The following is a 16,362-nucleotide window of genomic DNA, read 5'->3' as shown; positions in this document are numbered from 1 at the left end:
TATACAAGACTCCATAGGGTTACCAATTCAAGTTTGGGAAATTCTTGGACTTTTGGGAAGGTTGCCTGGAGAATTTTTTAAAAGCTGCTATTTTCTCAAGGGGAACAAACTCATCTCAGGAGTCAGTGGAACAATTGCCAAATACCATCTCCCAGATGAAAGGCACAGTAGAGCCAGGGGAGCCCAATTGACTCCTGTCAAAATTTGTTATGAATTGAGCACCTCTTCCCTTGAGAAACAAATTGGCCATTTTGTTGTAGGCAGAATCGAATGGTGCCCTATTCTTTAAATACAGGCTTTAACAAGCTGTTATTTACCAGGTGATATTATTTAGTTCTCTGTCAGAAAAAGCTTCAGCAGCCCATATCCATACATTAAGTAAAGCAACAGGATCTTTTTCTCCAGGACCCTTGGAGCCCTCAGCTTGTTCCCTCAATTGACAGTCATTTTTTAAAAAATCAGTATATGAAACTATTCCATGCAGTAGCTTGTGACTAAATGCAGACATATACAAGCGATAATTGAATTTCTTCTCCAGGCCTGTTGGTGACAGGCCTGTAAGTGCATACACGATTGTGTAGAGCAGGGGTAGTCAACCTGTGGTCCTCCAGATGTTCATGGACTACAATTCCCATGAGCCCCTGCCAGCAAATGCTGGCAACCCCTGGTGTAGAGAACCCAAGGCTCTCGCCAAAGGACCAGCCTGGCGGGCTGTTTTCAAAGCAGTTTGGTGCTTGGAATTCAGCAGGTGAAGCTTTTCACATTAATGATATAGGCTTGATGAATACCTAATGTTTGCATATCAAGGCATTGCTGGACTAAGACATCTGGGAACTTTGAGGGAAAAGTTAGTGTGAACAGGACTGCTTGCTTACAAATGGGCCAGCTGATGAGGAGCAATTCTAGATTGTGTTTCATTTTGCACTGATCAGTTGGGGGAGGGGATATGGCTACAGCTGTTCAGTGTGGTTCTGTTGACTGTCTCACCTGTACAGCTGTTGGTGGATGAAAGAGCCAAATTTCCTGTATATATTGTTTATAAAGAAAGAAGGTTTCAAGAGCCACACTAGAGAGCAGGAAGGTGACCAGATTGTCCCACTTTTGGAGGGACATCTGTGGGTACCTGGCAAATTGTACTTATGTTGAAATTTAAAAAATATATATTACAATACTATTTTTGTGTTCTATGCGTTCTAGGAGACTTTTTGTTGCTCCATATAGACCAAATTCTTAATCAAGAACCCCCCTGGTCAATGGTGTCCCGCTTTACCAATGTTAAAATCTGGTCACCTTATTTTAGAGGTTCCATATTAGAGTGAAAAATTTCAAGGGACACCCCCCAGCCAATGGCACATATATCCTATGTGGGTGATGATATAATCCTAAAAGGACAAATAGGGATGTACCAGGCTTTCTGGATGGCTGCAAAAAGGGAATACCAATATTAATTAGACTGTCTTAACAGTTGTGAAGGTAAACTTTATCCTCTGTCCTGGATGCAGTTTGAGAAAATAAAGACAATGGAGTTCAGTTTTGATTTCTGTGTCTCAGGTGCCTCATGTAACATGTCTGTCTTAACTTGTAGAAATATCTCCTGCCTAAGCTGAACCTTGAGGAAGGAGGAGTCTGATGTGATTGCAAATAGAGAAGAACTGAGTAACAGTCATCTTTAAAAGGTAAAGGTAAAGGTGTCCCCTGTGCAAGCACTGGGTCATGTCTGACCCTTGGGGTGACGCCCTCTAGCATTTTCATGGCAGACTCAATATGGGGTGGTTTGCCAGTGCCTTCCCCAGTCATTACTGTTTACCCCCCAGCAGCAAGCTGGGTACTCATTTTACCGACCTCGGAAGGATGGAAGGCTGAGTCAACCTTGAGCCGGCTGCTGGGATTGAACTCCCAGCCTCATGGGCAGAGCTTCAGACTGCATGTCTGCTGCCTTACCACTCTGCGCCACAAGAGTCATCTTTATAGCTTTGTAAATCAGATAAGGGAGTGGACAAGATATACTGAGGGTCATCTGTTACTCTTTCCCAAGGGTTCAGAAAATAATTGCGCAATTCTCCAGTACTTGTTAAAGCAGAGTGTTCCAACAAGGATTAATGAAGAGACTGTTGTGGGTTTCTCAACAACATCCCTGAAATGGGTAATCTTGGTGATTTTGGGGGCCTGGGCAAAAGTGTAGGATGGGTAAGGTTGCTATATCTGGACTGGGAAATTCCTAGAGATTTGGAGGTAGAGCTAAGAAGGATGGTGTTTAAGGAAGGGAGGGACCTTTATGAGGTATAATGCTACAGAGTCCATTTTGCAGAGCAGTAATTTTATCCTTGGGGACTGATTTTTAGTGGAATCATATGTGGAAATGAACTTCTGAAACTTCTCATGGCATGGAGATAAGGGCCATTTATGCATAGGTGTTTTCCCTTGCTTTCACTATGCATGCCCATCATGTTTTCTTTGTTGTTCTTTAATTTTCCTCCAGCACTCAATTTGTTTCCGAGTTGCTGTTTTCCCGGGTTTTCTGAGAGTGCTTTTTGTGCCACATTTTTCTTGTTTCGCTTCCAAGCCAAAGATAATTTAAAAGTGTACAGATTCCCTTAGATTTCCCCTCTGGCCTCTTACCACCCTTGGGGAGTAATTTGAATCCTAACATTAAAATGGTGGCTGAGCCACATGACCTTCTGCAAACCACTGAACTTCAGAATTGCTTGGGATTGATCTATTTGGAAGACAGTGTGCGATTCACACAGGACATTTCTCTTATATCTGCTCCACTTTGAGTAGTCTACCATTTCACTATCCTTATTGTTTTGCTCTGAATGTTTTGTAAGAAGTTTTACACCCCAATTCATAGAAACATAGAGTTGGAAGGGACCTCTAGAGTTACCTAGTCCAATCCCCTGAATAACGCAGGACATTCACAACTACCTGCCCACCACAGTGAACTTAATTCCATGCCCAGATAATGCCCCCTCCATAACCAGAATATCTGGCCTGGGAGAAAATCTGATTCCAAAGTGGTGATTGGCATTTCCCTGGGCATGCAAGAAAAGGCCACAAGAGCCAAGTTGAGATACAATCCCTTCTGCCCACCTACTTACAATCTGCCTATGTTCACAGAATCAGCATTTCTGTCAGCCTCTGCTTAAAAACTTCCAAAAGAAAACCCACCACCTCCCAAGGAAGCCTGTTCCAATTAGGAACTGCTCTGTTAGAAATTTCTTCCGGATGTTTAGCCCAAAATTCTTTTGAATTAATTTCAGCCCATTGGTTTTAGTCCAACCCTCTGGGAAAATTCTTCCCTTTTGTGCACCCTGTCCCTCTAGCACTGGACCAAATCCAATGTGTCACAGCCAAGTAGCACAGCAATTCCCTCTTAAAGCCGATAAACAACTGAGGAAGAGGGGGAGACCCTGTTTGTCAACTCCTGTACCTTTAATAACAGCTTGATCTGCAGAAATCAACAGGTAAAGCTTTTCCTGACATGGAGATAAGTATTATCATTTGCTACTGTTGACAGATGAAGCCAATGTTAAGGAGCGAAGGTCAAAAAAAATGGGCAATCTTCTGCTCACATCTCTCTAGCAGTGCTAAGCTGTGTCATGTGTTTGCAATAGCAAAGTTTTTTTGGGGGGGGTTGGGGAACAGGAGATCTAGGAAAGCTCTAATTGGGTCCCGCTCTTAGGCTTCAGGGCTAAGAAAATAAATAGGTCATTCAATACCTGAATGAAATGGCTTTCTCGGCATGTCACCTTTCACCATAAGCTGTTAGCGCATATGCAAACATCCCCACTAAATACCTAAGGACATATTTAACTCTCAGCAGTGTTTAACGATACCTGTCAATAACAGGTCGCTCCCTTTGTACTTTGGCCCTGAAATCCATGGAGATCCATGCATGAATGAGCAGGTAACTTGTAGTAACTGGGCAAAATGGTTTTCAGCTTTTATTTCCTTCTTATGGAGGTTTGCGGGGGCGGGGGGGGGGAGAATCTCCTAAGACTGATATCTGCTAAAACTGAATGTTTTCCAGGACTGGATAGTGTTTGGATCGTCTGGAAGAGTGTGGGTTAATCCATCCCCCCCCCCCCAGCCTCGAACAGTCTGTGAGGGAGGGAGAGATTGTTTGGCACCCAGGAAGACAGAGAGGTCTGGCAGAAGTTTGATGTTGACATGATGAAGAAATCTAGGCTATAGCGAGGTGAAAACAGGTGTGCCAATTATCTATGGTCAGGAACCACAATTTTTCCACACTGTATAAATGTGGCATCTTGGTACACAGAATTCAGAATTCTGCTGTTTGCATCAATGATCTTGAAACTCTCTTTCTGTGTGTAACCAGGGACAACCCTGTATGCACCTCCCTGATAATAGTGTTTGGCAGTATCCGTATTTCACCCCTACTTGAAAGGCAGCATTGAGGGGGGGTTACCTGCTGCTTTTGAAAATCTCAGGGCAGCCCCTTGCTCTGCTGCTGGAAAAGGGGAGCACCGCAGTCTCTAGAGAACAGAGTAAATCAATTAAAATAAATAAGCAGGACACAAAAGATTCCTGAATAATACATTGTTAGGCTGGAATGCTGCAACTGCCTGGAATCCAAACAAAGCTGGATATGTTTTCCTGAGCTGGAATGACACAGGTGGGGAACATTCAGCTTCTAAATGAGCATAGAGTTTGCACAGAATGCTAGACCCCTTTAACCCTCCTAATGCACCAGTTAAGAATGTCAGATTGGAACTAGGAGATCTGAGTTCCAATCCCCCTCTCTGACCTTGGGCCAGTCATTCTCTCTCTCTCCCAGCCTAGCCTCTACCCTGTTCGGATGAAATGGGAAGGAGGCGAATGCTATAAAGGTGCTTTGGGTTCTTATTGGGCAGCTTGTTTGCAGTTATTTTCTGGGCTGTGATATGTTGGTGCAGATAATTTGTAAATGGCTTTGCCTTGGGGGGGAGTGGCTGCAATTTGACTTAGTTTCCTCTGTTGCTGGGATTTCTAGGGACTTGCCGAAGACCTGCGGCTGACGATGGCAGAGAAGAAGGATTTGTTGTCCCATCCGGGCTTGGATAAGGGGGCTGGTGAGGAATTCTTGCAGGAAGCGTTCCAGATTATGTTGGAGGAAGGCATCAGGAAGGGGATGGATGTCTCCGAAAAGGTAAGGGTTCTAGGGCTTCTTCTCCCAATGCGATCCTGGGTTTTCCATCTGGGGCATTGTATGGCTAACCAAGAGGGTCAAACAACACATTCCATTGAACTGTGGGTTATGACTATGGTCCGTTTCCTCGTCTGTGCGAGTGTGTCCAGTTCATATATTGGAAATAAAACACATGGGGATGGAGACAAGGTTCCTGCTTTCCCTCCCATGTCATTCTCCTCCCCTGCAATAGCTTTGGGCAGTACTATTTACCCCTGGGAGAGTGGGGAGGGTCTGAATATCTATTTTTAGGCTACCAGTGAGGGAAATGGAATCCCTGGGGCTGTTTTAAGTTGGGGAACGAGTGTGGGAAGGGGTCAGCCAAAAGCTTAATGTGCCACACCCTCAAACTGAATTAGGCCCCCATAGGTTTAGGAACTGAGTTCCCGACAGGAAATTCACCATTGATGAGTGATTGATGGAAAGTCAGATCAAAGGAACCTGGATTCAAATTGTGGTAAAATGGTAATCTATCATTTTTTAAAACGTGGCTGGTGAATTTTGACATACATTCTCTACGATAGGGCTCAGCACAATGTGTTTTGCCACCCAAGTTAACTTCCTGGTGGAGAATCAGATCTGCAGGACAGCTGGCATCATGACGGTACTGTTATGCAAAGTCCAAAGAGAAGTGCAATTTATCTAGATCTCTGGCAGTACATGCTGCTGCCTTTTACATCCCCCCACTAGTGAAATGTTTCTAGTGTGGATCAGAACACACCATTCTTTTGCCAGGCAGGAAGAGAAAGAACAGCGAGGTACCTGGAGATTAATTTTTAAACTATTGCCGTAGGGAAAGGTTCCATGAAAGCCAGACCGGGTCGACGGCCTAGGGTAGCCATTCTCAATTTTTTTACCATTGAGAAACCCCTGAAATATTCTTCAGGATTCATGAGACCCCAGAAGTGGTGCAATCATGAATATGGTTGGGAAGTTCAGGTGTGGCCTCTGCCGTTCCCACCCCCTCCAGAACCATCTTTGGCAATTTTGGGGTGGGTGGGTTGACATGATCATGATAAATGTTTAACAAATTTTAAAAACATATACAAATTCCCACCCACTTGGAAAACCCTTCCAGGGTTGTCCAGAAACCCCAGGGCTTCACGAAACCCTGGTTGAGAAAGCCTGGCCTAGGGGTTGGCAGATGAACAATTTTCATGAGTCCAATTGAATATCCCTTTTCCTCCCTTCGAGGCAGTCCTCTGTGGTAGCTGGGTGGATCTAAACACGGCAGATGCACAGCGCCTTTCAAAGTTATCCCCGTGGCTTTATGGATCGGTCTGATGCTTTTTAGTTGCACTTCTCTAAAGCAATGGTGTCCTGTTGCAGAAATGCAAAACGTTTTCCTTCTTAAAGAAATGGAAAGGCTCCTGCAGACCCCATCCATAGAAGAGGCTGCAAAGCTGATCTCTTGCATTATTCATGTTTCTGCTTTTGTATTTGGAATCTGGCGGGTGTAGGTGATTCTGCTATACTGAAGGACTTAACTTAGGCGTGACTGGATCTATCAGTCACCACTGTTAGTCTTGAGAGAGAACCTGGCTGCTTCAGAGATGCCTCCTTGGATACAAGCTCAGGTCAATGCCTGAGGGAGTTCCTCAACCGGCTGAAGAGTTTGGAATGACCATAATTAATCTGCAGTCAGCCATTCTTCCATTTATTTTTCCTTGATGGCATGTTTCTCTTTTGTTAAAGACTTGATTCTTGGCCCTTTTCTTGGGAAGTAAAAGCAAAGAACGGTCCCGTGGGCTGCGCCTAGGATTCCTGCCCCTTTAAAATGGCATTTGCTTTCCCCCCTGCCCTTTTAATTACTCTCTGGTGAGGGGGGAATTCATCAGTCAAATGATAATTCTTTATTAACTGGAAAGGAGGCAACCTTGAAAGTAAGATGACTCCACTCAACAGAAGAATGTATTTTATTACTTTGCAAAGCTGCAAATTGTATGCAAGTTATAGATAGTCCCGGCATTTTCTTGATGGCACCTGTAGGAAAAATGACCAGTCTTCCTTTTAGGCATGGCTTTGCTTTGTGTAATCAACAAAAACGAGGGATAACATTAAAAAAATCATAAGCACAAGATTATTATGCGTGTTTTTTTAAAATCATCAGCTGTGATTTCAGCTTTCTAAAATCAGTGTTAGGCTTTCTCCCCCCCCCTCCGCCCCCCCAGAAGAGCTGTTGCCTATGTATGTATTGGTGGAACCTGCCAGCAAGAAGAGAACTCAGGGCAATTAGGCTGTAAAGAGAGGACTGAAAAGGAAATTGCAGAGACCTTTATGGAAGAGAAAGTCCAGGGATGCCCTAGCAGGGGCCCCTGCTCATGGGAATTGTAGTCCATGGACATCTGGAGGGCCGCAGTTTGACTACCCCTGCAAAGAACCACAGCTCTACACTGAAATACATGGAATTAGTCTTTATAAGTTGCCACTGGACTCTGGAGGAGGCATGCAGAAGGATCTTGGCAGTGGAGATGGATTTATAAAGGGGAACAGAGCACTATTATGCTAAGCACTGTGCAAAACCATTTTCACTTCCACTCAACGGCTGCATGCAAAGGAGGTCATGGCACTCAAAGTCAGCCAGGGTTTCCATGCTTAATTCAGGAAGTGGCTATTAGAAATTTGGGAAATTCAAGAATTTGGCAGTGAAATCTGCGTGGGATGGATATATAACTCAGCTCCTGGGATTCTTGGAAGAAACGTTGGCTTTTGATCCATACCAGTCGGGCTTCTATCCTGGCCACGGGGTTGAGACTGCACTGGTTGCCCTGATGGATAATTTCGGCCCCAGCCGGATGAGGCATGTCGGCTAGCCTTGCGCTTTTAAATCTGTCGGCAGCGTTTGATGTTGTTAACCATGAGTTGTTAGCTCACCGCCTCCCGGAATGGGGATTAAGAAAACGGCCTTGCAGTGACTGGTCTCTTTTCTCCAGAACCGGAGAAAGTGGGGGAAGAGTTGTCCGGCCCCTTTGTGCTCCCTTGTGGGGTGCCACAGGGGGCCATACTCTCCCCCACGCTTTTTAACATCTATATACGCCTTCTGGCTGGTCCAGGGCAGTCATCAGTATGACTGGGCTGTCATCACCCAGCTCAATCTCCTGATGGAAAGCTGCCCGGACTCCCCCCTGGAATCATTTGCTAGTTGTTTGGAAGCAGTGGCTGGGTGGCTCAGGAAGAGTCACCTGAAACTCCTCCAAGACAGAGATCCTCTGGCTGGGTAGAAGAGGACAGGATCAGGAAGCGCGTCACCCTTACCTGGATGGGGTGCAGCTTGTGGCCAGGAATTTGGGGGTGATTTTTGATGCCTCCTTATCGATGGAGGCTCAGATCATGAAAATAGCCGGCCACCTCGGGCTTGAATGGCCGCCAAAGTAGTTAGTAAAGTGAAGTGCACAGTTGCTTCCCCCAGGATCACCTCCCCTTAGGTGTCCTTAAATACCTGAGCCTTCTTTTCAGGTCTCCTCTTGACTCAGAGTCAAGCAGCGGGACTTGGCACCTCATGAGGCGTGCGCTCTGCCTGTGCCTGTCTAGCTCCCTCCAACTGAGCTGTCTGTGATGACCCACAGCTGTTTCGGGGGAACTGTCAGCTTGACAGCCTGCAGCTGGCCTACGGGAAAGCTGGTGGCAAGGTGGGAGCGCTTCTGCTGGCATGCCTGGCTCAGCCTGCTCTCTCGACGGTCCCTGGTAGAACCGCCTGCTCTTCCAGCTCCCCTGGTTAAGATGCTTCCCTGCAGCTCAGCTCAGAAGAGTGAGTTGACAGCAGCTGGCTCATGACACCACCCTCTGTGGGCTCCACAATTAAAATTGCCTGTGTTTCCCAGGCAATGATTATACTATAATATTATAGTTTATTGGCTGGTATTTATGTTTCTGGAGCCTCTTGTGGCGCAGAGTGGTAAGCGGCAGAAATGCTGTCTGAAGCTGTCTGCCCATGAGGCTGGGAGTTCGATCCCAGCAGCCGGCTCAAGGTCGACTCAGCCTTCCATCTTTCCGAGGTCGGTAAAATGAGTACCCAGCTTGCTGGGGGGTAAACGGTAATGACTGGGGAAGGCACTGGCAAACCACCCCGTATTGAGTCTGCCATGAAAACACTGGAGGGCATCACCCCAAGGGTCAGACAAGACTTGCACAGGGGATACCTTTACCTTTACCTTTTAATTTATGTTTATAGGTTGTGGAAGAAACACTGCTTAGATTTATTGCATTTAAAAGAAGAGAGGTCTGGTATGAGTATGAATGAATGGTTTTATTTTACTTCCATCAAAAATTAAAATGATATATTCATTGTGACTGTTTACAATTTAGGACTTGCCACTGAGGAAAAGCTAATAGAAAACGGATTTTATCTGGAGAGCCGTTCTGGCTGACGCCCTTGGAATGAAATAAACTTAAAGTAAACTCGAGAAAGGACATTGTTTCAAGCCATTCTTAATTACCGTTTAATTGTTTAATGCTATAAGGCAGGGGTCGTCAAACTGCGGCCCTCCAGATGTCTATGGACTACAAATCCCACGAGCCCCTGCCAGCATTCGCTGGCAGGGGCTCGTGGGAATTGTAGTCCATGGACATCTGGAGGGCCGCAGTTTGACTACCCCTGCTATAAGGATAGGTCTTTTCTTCTTGGTTTGAGTTATCTGAGACCGTCCGGTGTTTTTCTTGTCACTTTGTGTTTCCCAGTCCTACTTAGAAGGGACTTTGGGGGCATGGGCTAGTGACCCTGTGTCCATCCATGCAGGTATGCGACTGGAAGGAACCGGAGCAACTGCATCGAATTCTGGACCTGGATCTAAAAGAGACCGGGGAGCCACGGGAGAGACTGCTTGAGCGTTGCCGGGAAGTGATCAGATACAGCGTGAAGACATGTGAGTTTCTTGTTCGCCGACTGGTTCAGTTGTGGGCGGTTTCTGCTCCACCTTTCTCCGGGGAGTTGAGTAGGGTTTTTTTGCACTCCGACCGACTGCTTTCTGCAGCTGATGATTTGGAGATTACAGTCCCACGGACTGTATTTTGTTCCATCGTTCCTGACACTAATTAAAATATTTCAAGCGATGGCGTTTCAAGGGAACAGAATCCTCTAAATGGTAATTAGTGCCTCTTTGCGTTCCTGTTTCATCTTGTCAGGATGCAATTTATGAGTGGTTAATTATGGATAGTGGTTTTCTTCACTGTTAAGAGCCGGGCGGGAGGGGGAGGGTAAATGAATTCAGTGGAACAGGCTTCCTCGGGAGGGGGTGTGTTCTCCATTTTTGGAAATTTTCAAACAGAGGCTGGAGAGCCATCTGACGGGGATGCTGATTCTGTGAAGGCTCAGGGGGTGGCAGGTGACAGTAGATGAGTGATAGGGTTGTGAGTGTCCTGCATAGTGCAGGGGGTTGGACTAGATGATCCAGAAGATCCCTTCCAACTCTATGATTCTATGAATTTGTGTGCACAGGTGACCTGAAGGGGACTGAGACCTTGTGACACTTTTTAAAATCAAGACCAAGCAAAACGACACAAGAAAAACCCCACATGGGACCTTTAAAATTCTCTAGAACTATTCATCAGGCTTAGCGTTGCCAATTTCCAGGGGGCACCTGGAGACCTCCCACTGTTGCAGTTGATCTCCAGACAACCAAGATCCGTTCCCTTGGAGAAAATGACTGCTTTGGAGGGAGGACTTTGTGGTATTATACTCAGCCGAGGTCACTCCCCTCCCTAAACCCTGTCCTCCCCAGGCCCCACCCCCAAAATCTCCAGGTATTTCCTAACTCATAGCTGGCAAACTCCTTCAGCTGGATGTTAGAACAGGAGGGACCAAGAGACATTTTGGCTCTTGGTCTTAAACCAGGGGTAGTCAAACTGCGGCCCTCCAGATGTCCATGGACTACAATTCCCATGAGCAGCTCATGGGAATTGTAGTCCATGGACATCTGGAGGGCCGCAGTTTGACTACTCCTGTCTTAAACCAACTGATACCAATCCAACTGCACCCCAGCACCTGCAAGGCACTCTAAACAGAAGCAAGCAAAGTATCATAGAGGGACCAAGAGATATTTTGGGTCTTGGCAGTTGTATTGGTATCAGTATGCATTTTTGGTGCCATAAGTGGCTTACGCACACACAAACACACATGTACACATGCATGTAGACTCACACATATTGCATCAGACTCTTGTTCTATCTAGGTAAATATTGTCTGTCCATCCTGGCAGTGCCTCTCCAGAGTCTTAGGCAGAAATCTTTCACATCACCTTCTGCCCGGTCCTTTTTAACTGGCGTTGCCAGGGATTGAACTGGGGACCTTCCACATGCCAAGCGGAGGCTCTTCGCTCAGCCACAGACACCTCACAAAAGAGGATTGTGTCCAGAAAAGTGCTGGTGCCAGATTTTTGATACCACATCCCAGGTAGCTGTTCTACAGTGAGGGTCAGATCTCTCTTATGTTCTCTTTTTTCCCCAGGTCATCCTCGCTTTTTCAACCAGCTGTTTTCAGGGCTTGATCCTCATGCCCTGACTGGACAGCTGATCACAGACATGCTCAACACCAGCCAGTAAGTATCCACTTTGCAGGCATTTCCACACCAAACAGCCCCAAGTTAGGCCCTGTTAGACCCCAAGACCGACAGAAGTTGAGAGAAATTAGGCGCTTCTCCTTTAAGGCAAGCTTGTCACATGGCCACCTTTGGCCAATCAGGGCGTCTCTACCACGAAGGTTCAAAACAGCCTGCTTTCTCTAATCCAAATCTTGAAATATTGAGCAATAAAAGCACTCTAAGATATCGCACAATAAAGGTAGGGTCACTCCGGATCAATCCTCCTTGCTGCAGAAGGAAAATTTAAATTGCCCAAAATCAAAACAGAAATCGCATTCTGTGTAGACAGCAGGGACTGAATCGACCTGGGATTGGAATAAAAGCTCCACTCAGTTTACACCTAGGTCAGGATCTACTCAAGTGGGTAGCAGTGTCTGTCTGAAGCAGCACAACAAAATCAGAGTCCAGTGGCACCTTTAAGACCAACAAAGATTTATTCCAGGTGTGAGCTTTCGAGTGCCCTTGCACTCACCATTTTCGTGCACTTTGTTTTCCTAGTTGTATTTTATGTTAAAGTATTTTTCAGTGGATGCATGCTCCCCTCTGGATCTCTTAATTGCTGGAACTCTTAAGCTCTATGTCTGCATGCTGAAAGCAGATTACTAAGTCAGGAAATACCTCTACCTTCCTTCCTCGCTCTGTCCACCCATTTTGTGGACACTGCTGTATAGTATTTTAATGAGTAAATGTTTAATCATTGTTAATGCATAGAGGAAAAAAACATTGCTACATGCTGGGCTGTCGGGGGGGGGACATAATATGTTGAAAATTGTAACCACTCCCCCCAGCCTATCACATCATATAGAATCTTATCTGAGATGGAGAAGATAGGAAAGCCATAATGAACTCCTAACTAAACCTATGCAAAAACCCTAAGTAGATATAATGCACAATCCAGAATGTACACAAGATGAAATAGTCCTTGGCTGAACTGAGACATAATGCCAAAAATGTTGTTTGCCATTGTGGGAGCATGCCATGGAAGTTATCGGGCCATGTGGTTCACATCCCTCCTTCTCCTCGAGTGTGGCTGGTTGATTGAAGACTACCTGACACTCCACAAACTGCAGTTCTTCATGATGTCTGAATCAGATGGCATGAAAAATTGTGGTTCTCTTGCCTGCAAACCAGGATTCCAAGCCACTCTTCAAATCCTCTTTTTTGAATCCTAGTTTCTAGAGAACAAACCACAGTTTGTCATGTTTGAACAGGACAAAACAATAAACCGTGGTTTGAATGGGACCAGAATATCTTCAAGCCACCTCTAAGGCTAGGAGAACATACAAGCTCAGGAACTGTTGAGATTTGATCCCATAATGATCAAATTATTTGTCATTGCTTCTAAACAGAGCTGTTCTCAGTGTATGATTCACACTGCTTAATAAGCGATAGGTTTGTGTGCATCCTGCATAGTGCAGGGGGTTGAACTAGATGACCCAGGAGGTCCCTTCCAACTCTATGATTCATTTTTATTTGTAAAAATACATAACCGGAAACTTCCATCGACATCCATAGCTATTTAAGACCTCTAATTTCTGCCTCATATGTTTATTAAAGATTAGTTGAGAGGCTTATTGGTAATAATCTCAAAGGAGGAGAGGTCCACCAGTGACTACTGGCCATGGTGACTAAAGGGGAACCTCCAGAGGCAGCAAACCCTATGAATACCAATGTATAGGGAAAGGCTTGGGCCTTCGATATGAGTGAAGCTTGCAGGGACCTACTTGTTCTTTGTGACCTCTGGAGGCACCTTGTTAGAAATCCGCATTGCTGCATTCCAGGTATACCTATGAGATTGCCCCAGTGTTTGTCTTGATGGAAGAGGTGGTGTTGAAGCAGCTGCGGAAGCTGATTGGATGGGAGGATGGAGACGGCATCTTCTGCCCAGGTATGCAACCCATGAAAGGGATGACTAATACCAGGTTGCACATGCTAAGGTTAGTTGCTGTTCAGTGCTTTAGGGGCCCCCATAGGGTGGAAAGGCAGCATATAAATACCTTAAATAAATATTTCTTAGTGAAAAGAGCAAAAAGGTGAGATCATCAGGCAGCTGAATTCTGTTTCTGTGACTCCGTTCTCCAACTCTTCAGTGGCCCTGCAGAACATCAGGAGTCATGTAAAGGTAAAGGTATCCCCTGTGCAAGCACCGAGTCATGTCTGACCCTTGGGGTGACACCTTCTAGCGTTTTCTTGGCAGACTCAATACGGGGTGGTTTGCCAGTGCCTTCCCCAGTCATTACCGTTTACCCCCCAGCAGCAAGCTGGGCACTCATTTTACCGACCTCGGAAGGATGGAAGGCTGAGTCAACCTTGAGCCGGCTGCTGGGATTGAACTCCCAGCCTTATGGGCAAAGCTGTCAGACAGCTGCCTTACCACTCTGCGCCACAAGAGGCTCATAGGAGTCATGTAGTGTAATACAAATGTGTGATTCAAGTGTAATACAAATGTCAACAAATAATATTTTTTGTGAGTTTCCCGGGCTTTGTTTCTTTGCAGGAGGCTCCATCTCCAACATCTACGCCATGAACGTGGCACGGTACCACCGCTTCCCAGAATGCAAGCAGAAGGGCAACTGGGCACTGCCAAAGTTAGCAGCCTTCACTTCAGTGGAGGTACGGACTCCTGCTTGATTCACTTAGAGCGGTTCACGCGGAGGCTGTCCCTTGGGGCCTTGGCCTTTGTATCTGCCACCTCTGGGTGTAGTTCTAGGCCAGGGGTGGCCAAACTGCGGCTCTCCAGATGTCCAGGGGCTACATGAGTCCCTACCAACTGTGGAAGCAGCCACCATCTTTATGGATGGGGGTTTCTTAACTAATTATCTTTTCGATGAAGTCAAGTAAGATTGGCCACTAGCAGCCCTTAAAATACTCATGTTGTGTAGCATGGTGTGTAGAGAGAGAGAGGGGTCTTGAGCAGCCGTTGTTTCTGACTGCCTTGGTCTTGTCTTCCTTTCCAGAGCCATTATTCCATCCAGAAGGGAGCTGCTTTCTTGGGGATTGGCACGGACAACGTTTACCTGGTGGCTGTTGATGAAAAGTGAGAGCTCGCCCAGGGAACCCTTGTGGGGTTTAACCAGACTCAGAGCCTGTGACGCTCCCGGGGAATCATCTGTCATGCTTGCCTGTCCTAAGATATTTCCTACCAGAAGCATTCTTGGTACACGCTTTTCCCAGGAAAGGAATGTGATTCTGAAGCCGCCCGAGACCTGCTTCTTCCATTGCTTAATTGAACCCTTTGAACTTCTAAGATTCCACCTCCCCAAAGTTTAGTCTGTGGCGATAATTTTAGAAGGCTGTATGGATTCCATGATTCTGCACTTGCGCAACAGAAACACAGGAGATCTTAGCAGCCTGACAATGGGAATGTTAAAAAATTCTGTATAAGTTTCTAGTTCTTAAGACCTCAAAGATAATTTCTCCCAGATTGTGCTGTGATCGCCCTAATCCATCAAAGACATTAAAAGGATGCAGTAAGATAGGATCTAGGCTTACTTTAAGGACTGTTTAGCACTAGGCATGTGATTCATTGTGGTGTGCTTGTGTGTGTAAGTCTGTGTGGGGCAAAACTGGCTTAGGCAGAAAAGACACCTTAAATAAACCTAGTATGAACTAGGTTTGGGCCTGAAATAATTGGATGATCCTCCTTAGTGCCTTAAATCCTCTGAGTCAGCATAATAAGCAATATGTTAATCTGCAGCATTTTGGATCGCAAGTGGGGGAATATGTTTGAATGCTTCCCTATGGAGGGAAATAAACCTTGAGAACTGGTGTTTTCAGGGGAAAGGCTAACATGATCAGTTTTCAACCTGTTGTGCTGATCTTATCCCCACTGGCACCCTTTTTGGGGAGTGGGAAAGCAAGCTTTCCAGCACGGCAGCCTGAAATAATTAGTCTCTATAAAAGATGAGCGAGTACTAGGGATGCCAGCCTCCAGGTGGAACCTGGGGAATTATAGCCCATCTCCAGGCAACAGAGATCAGCTCCCCTGGAGAAAATGGATGATTTTTCTCTCCCCTCCCGAAACACTGCCCCCTGCAGGCTCCATCCCCTAAGCCTCCAGGTTTTCCCCAACCTGCTCAGACTGTCTCCAAGCAAAGATGGCTTTAGCAGGGAGGTTCTTTCTGTCCCGCATTTCATGTGAGTTCGTTAAGTTGTTCATTTCTTCTGCAGGGGGAAAATGATGCCTGCTGATTTGGAGAAACAGATAAACCGGGCCAAATCTGAGGTAGGTTTGCACAGAGGGACTTGGAAGTCCAATTGGAAACTTTGTAGCCCACCCACAGTAACGTTTGGTAAATGAAATACTGTATCCACAAAGGGAGGTTTCTCTGTCTCGCATTCAGTCAGCTCTTGGCAGGGCTCAGAGAATATGGGCTGTGCTGATTTTGGGTATTGCAGCCCCTCTTACCCTTCCAACTTATCTTCAGCAGCTGACTGTCCCCAAATGTGGGGGGGGCTTTCCTGTTGTCTAAATGCTTTGACCAAGCAGTAATATTAGGGCTCTCTCAGCCTCGCCTCCCTCACAGGAAAGGGGAGGTGACTGTAAGCCGCTTTGAGATTCCTTTGGCTAGAGAAAAGTGGCATATAAGAACCAACTCT

General features: G+C 46.0%; 1 protein-coding gene across 6 annotated transcripts in view; it reads left to right on the top strand.

Moving 5' to 3' along the window:
- CSAD (cysteine sulfinic acid decarboxylase) overlaps window positions 1–16,362 on the top strand; it is a 28,771-nt gene that overhangs the window by 1,296 nt on the left and 11,113 nt on the right. For 2 of the 6 annotated variants that reach the window (XM_077329111.1, XM_077329105.1), the window contains exons 1-8: window positions 3,753–3,907; window positions 4,994–5,149; window positions 9,924–10,050; window positions 11,631–11,721; window positions 13,545–13,651; window positions 14,261–14,376; window positions 14,721–14,800; window positions 15,934–15,988. In XM_077329111.1, coding sequence (XP_077185226.1) covers window positions 3,896–3,907; window positions 4,994–5,149; window positions 9,924–10,050; window positions 11,631–11,721; window positions 13,545–13,651; window positions 14,261–14,376; window positions 14,721–14,800; window positions 15,934–15,988 — 744 coding nt within the window. In that variant the 5' untranslated portion in view covers window positions 3,753–3,895. Of the gene's footprint in view, window positions 1–1,585; window positions 1,677–3,329; window positions 3,465–3,752; window positions 3,908–4,472; window positions 4,637–4,707; window positions 4,851–4,993; window positions 5,150–9,923; window positions 10,051–11,630; window positions 11,722–13,544; window positions 13,652–14,260; window positions 14,377–14,720; window positions 14,801–15,933; window positions 15,989–16,362 lie in introns of those variants that run through there. The other 4 variants (XM_077329110.1, XM_077329108.1, XM_077329107.1 and 1 more) reach the window with 4 other exon arrangements.

Source organism: Paroedura picta, chromosome 3 (assembly GCF_049243985.1).
Source record: "Paroedura picta isolate Pp20150507F chromosome 3, Ppicta_v3.0, whole genome shotgun sequence".
Taxonomy (NCBI): Eukaryota; Metazoa; Chordata; class Lepidosauria; order Squamata; family Gekkonidae; genus Paroedura; species Paroedura picta.
Note: the sequence above shows the minus strand (reverse complement) of the source record. Positions and strands in the feature narration are given on the sequence as shown.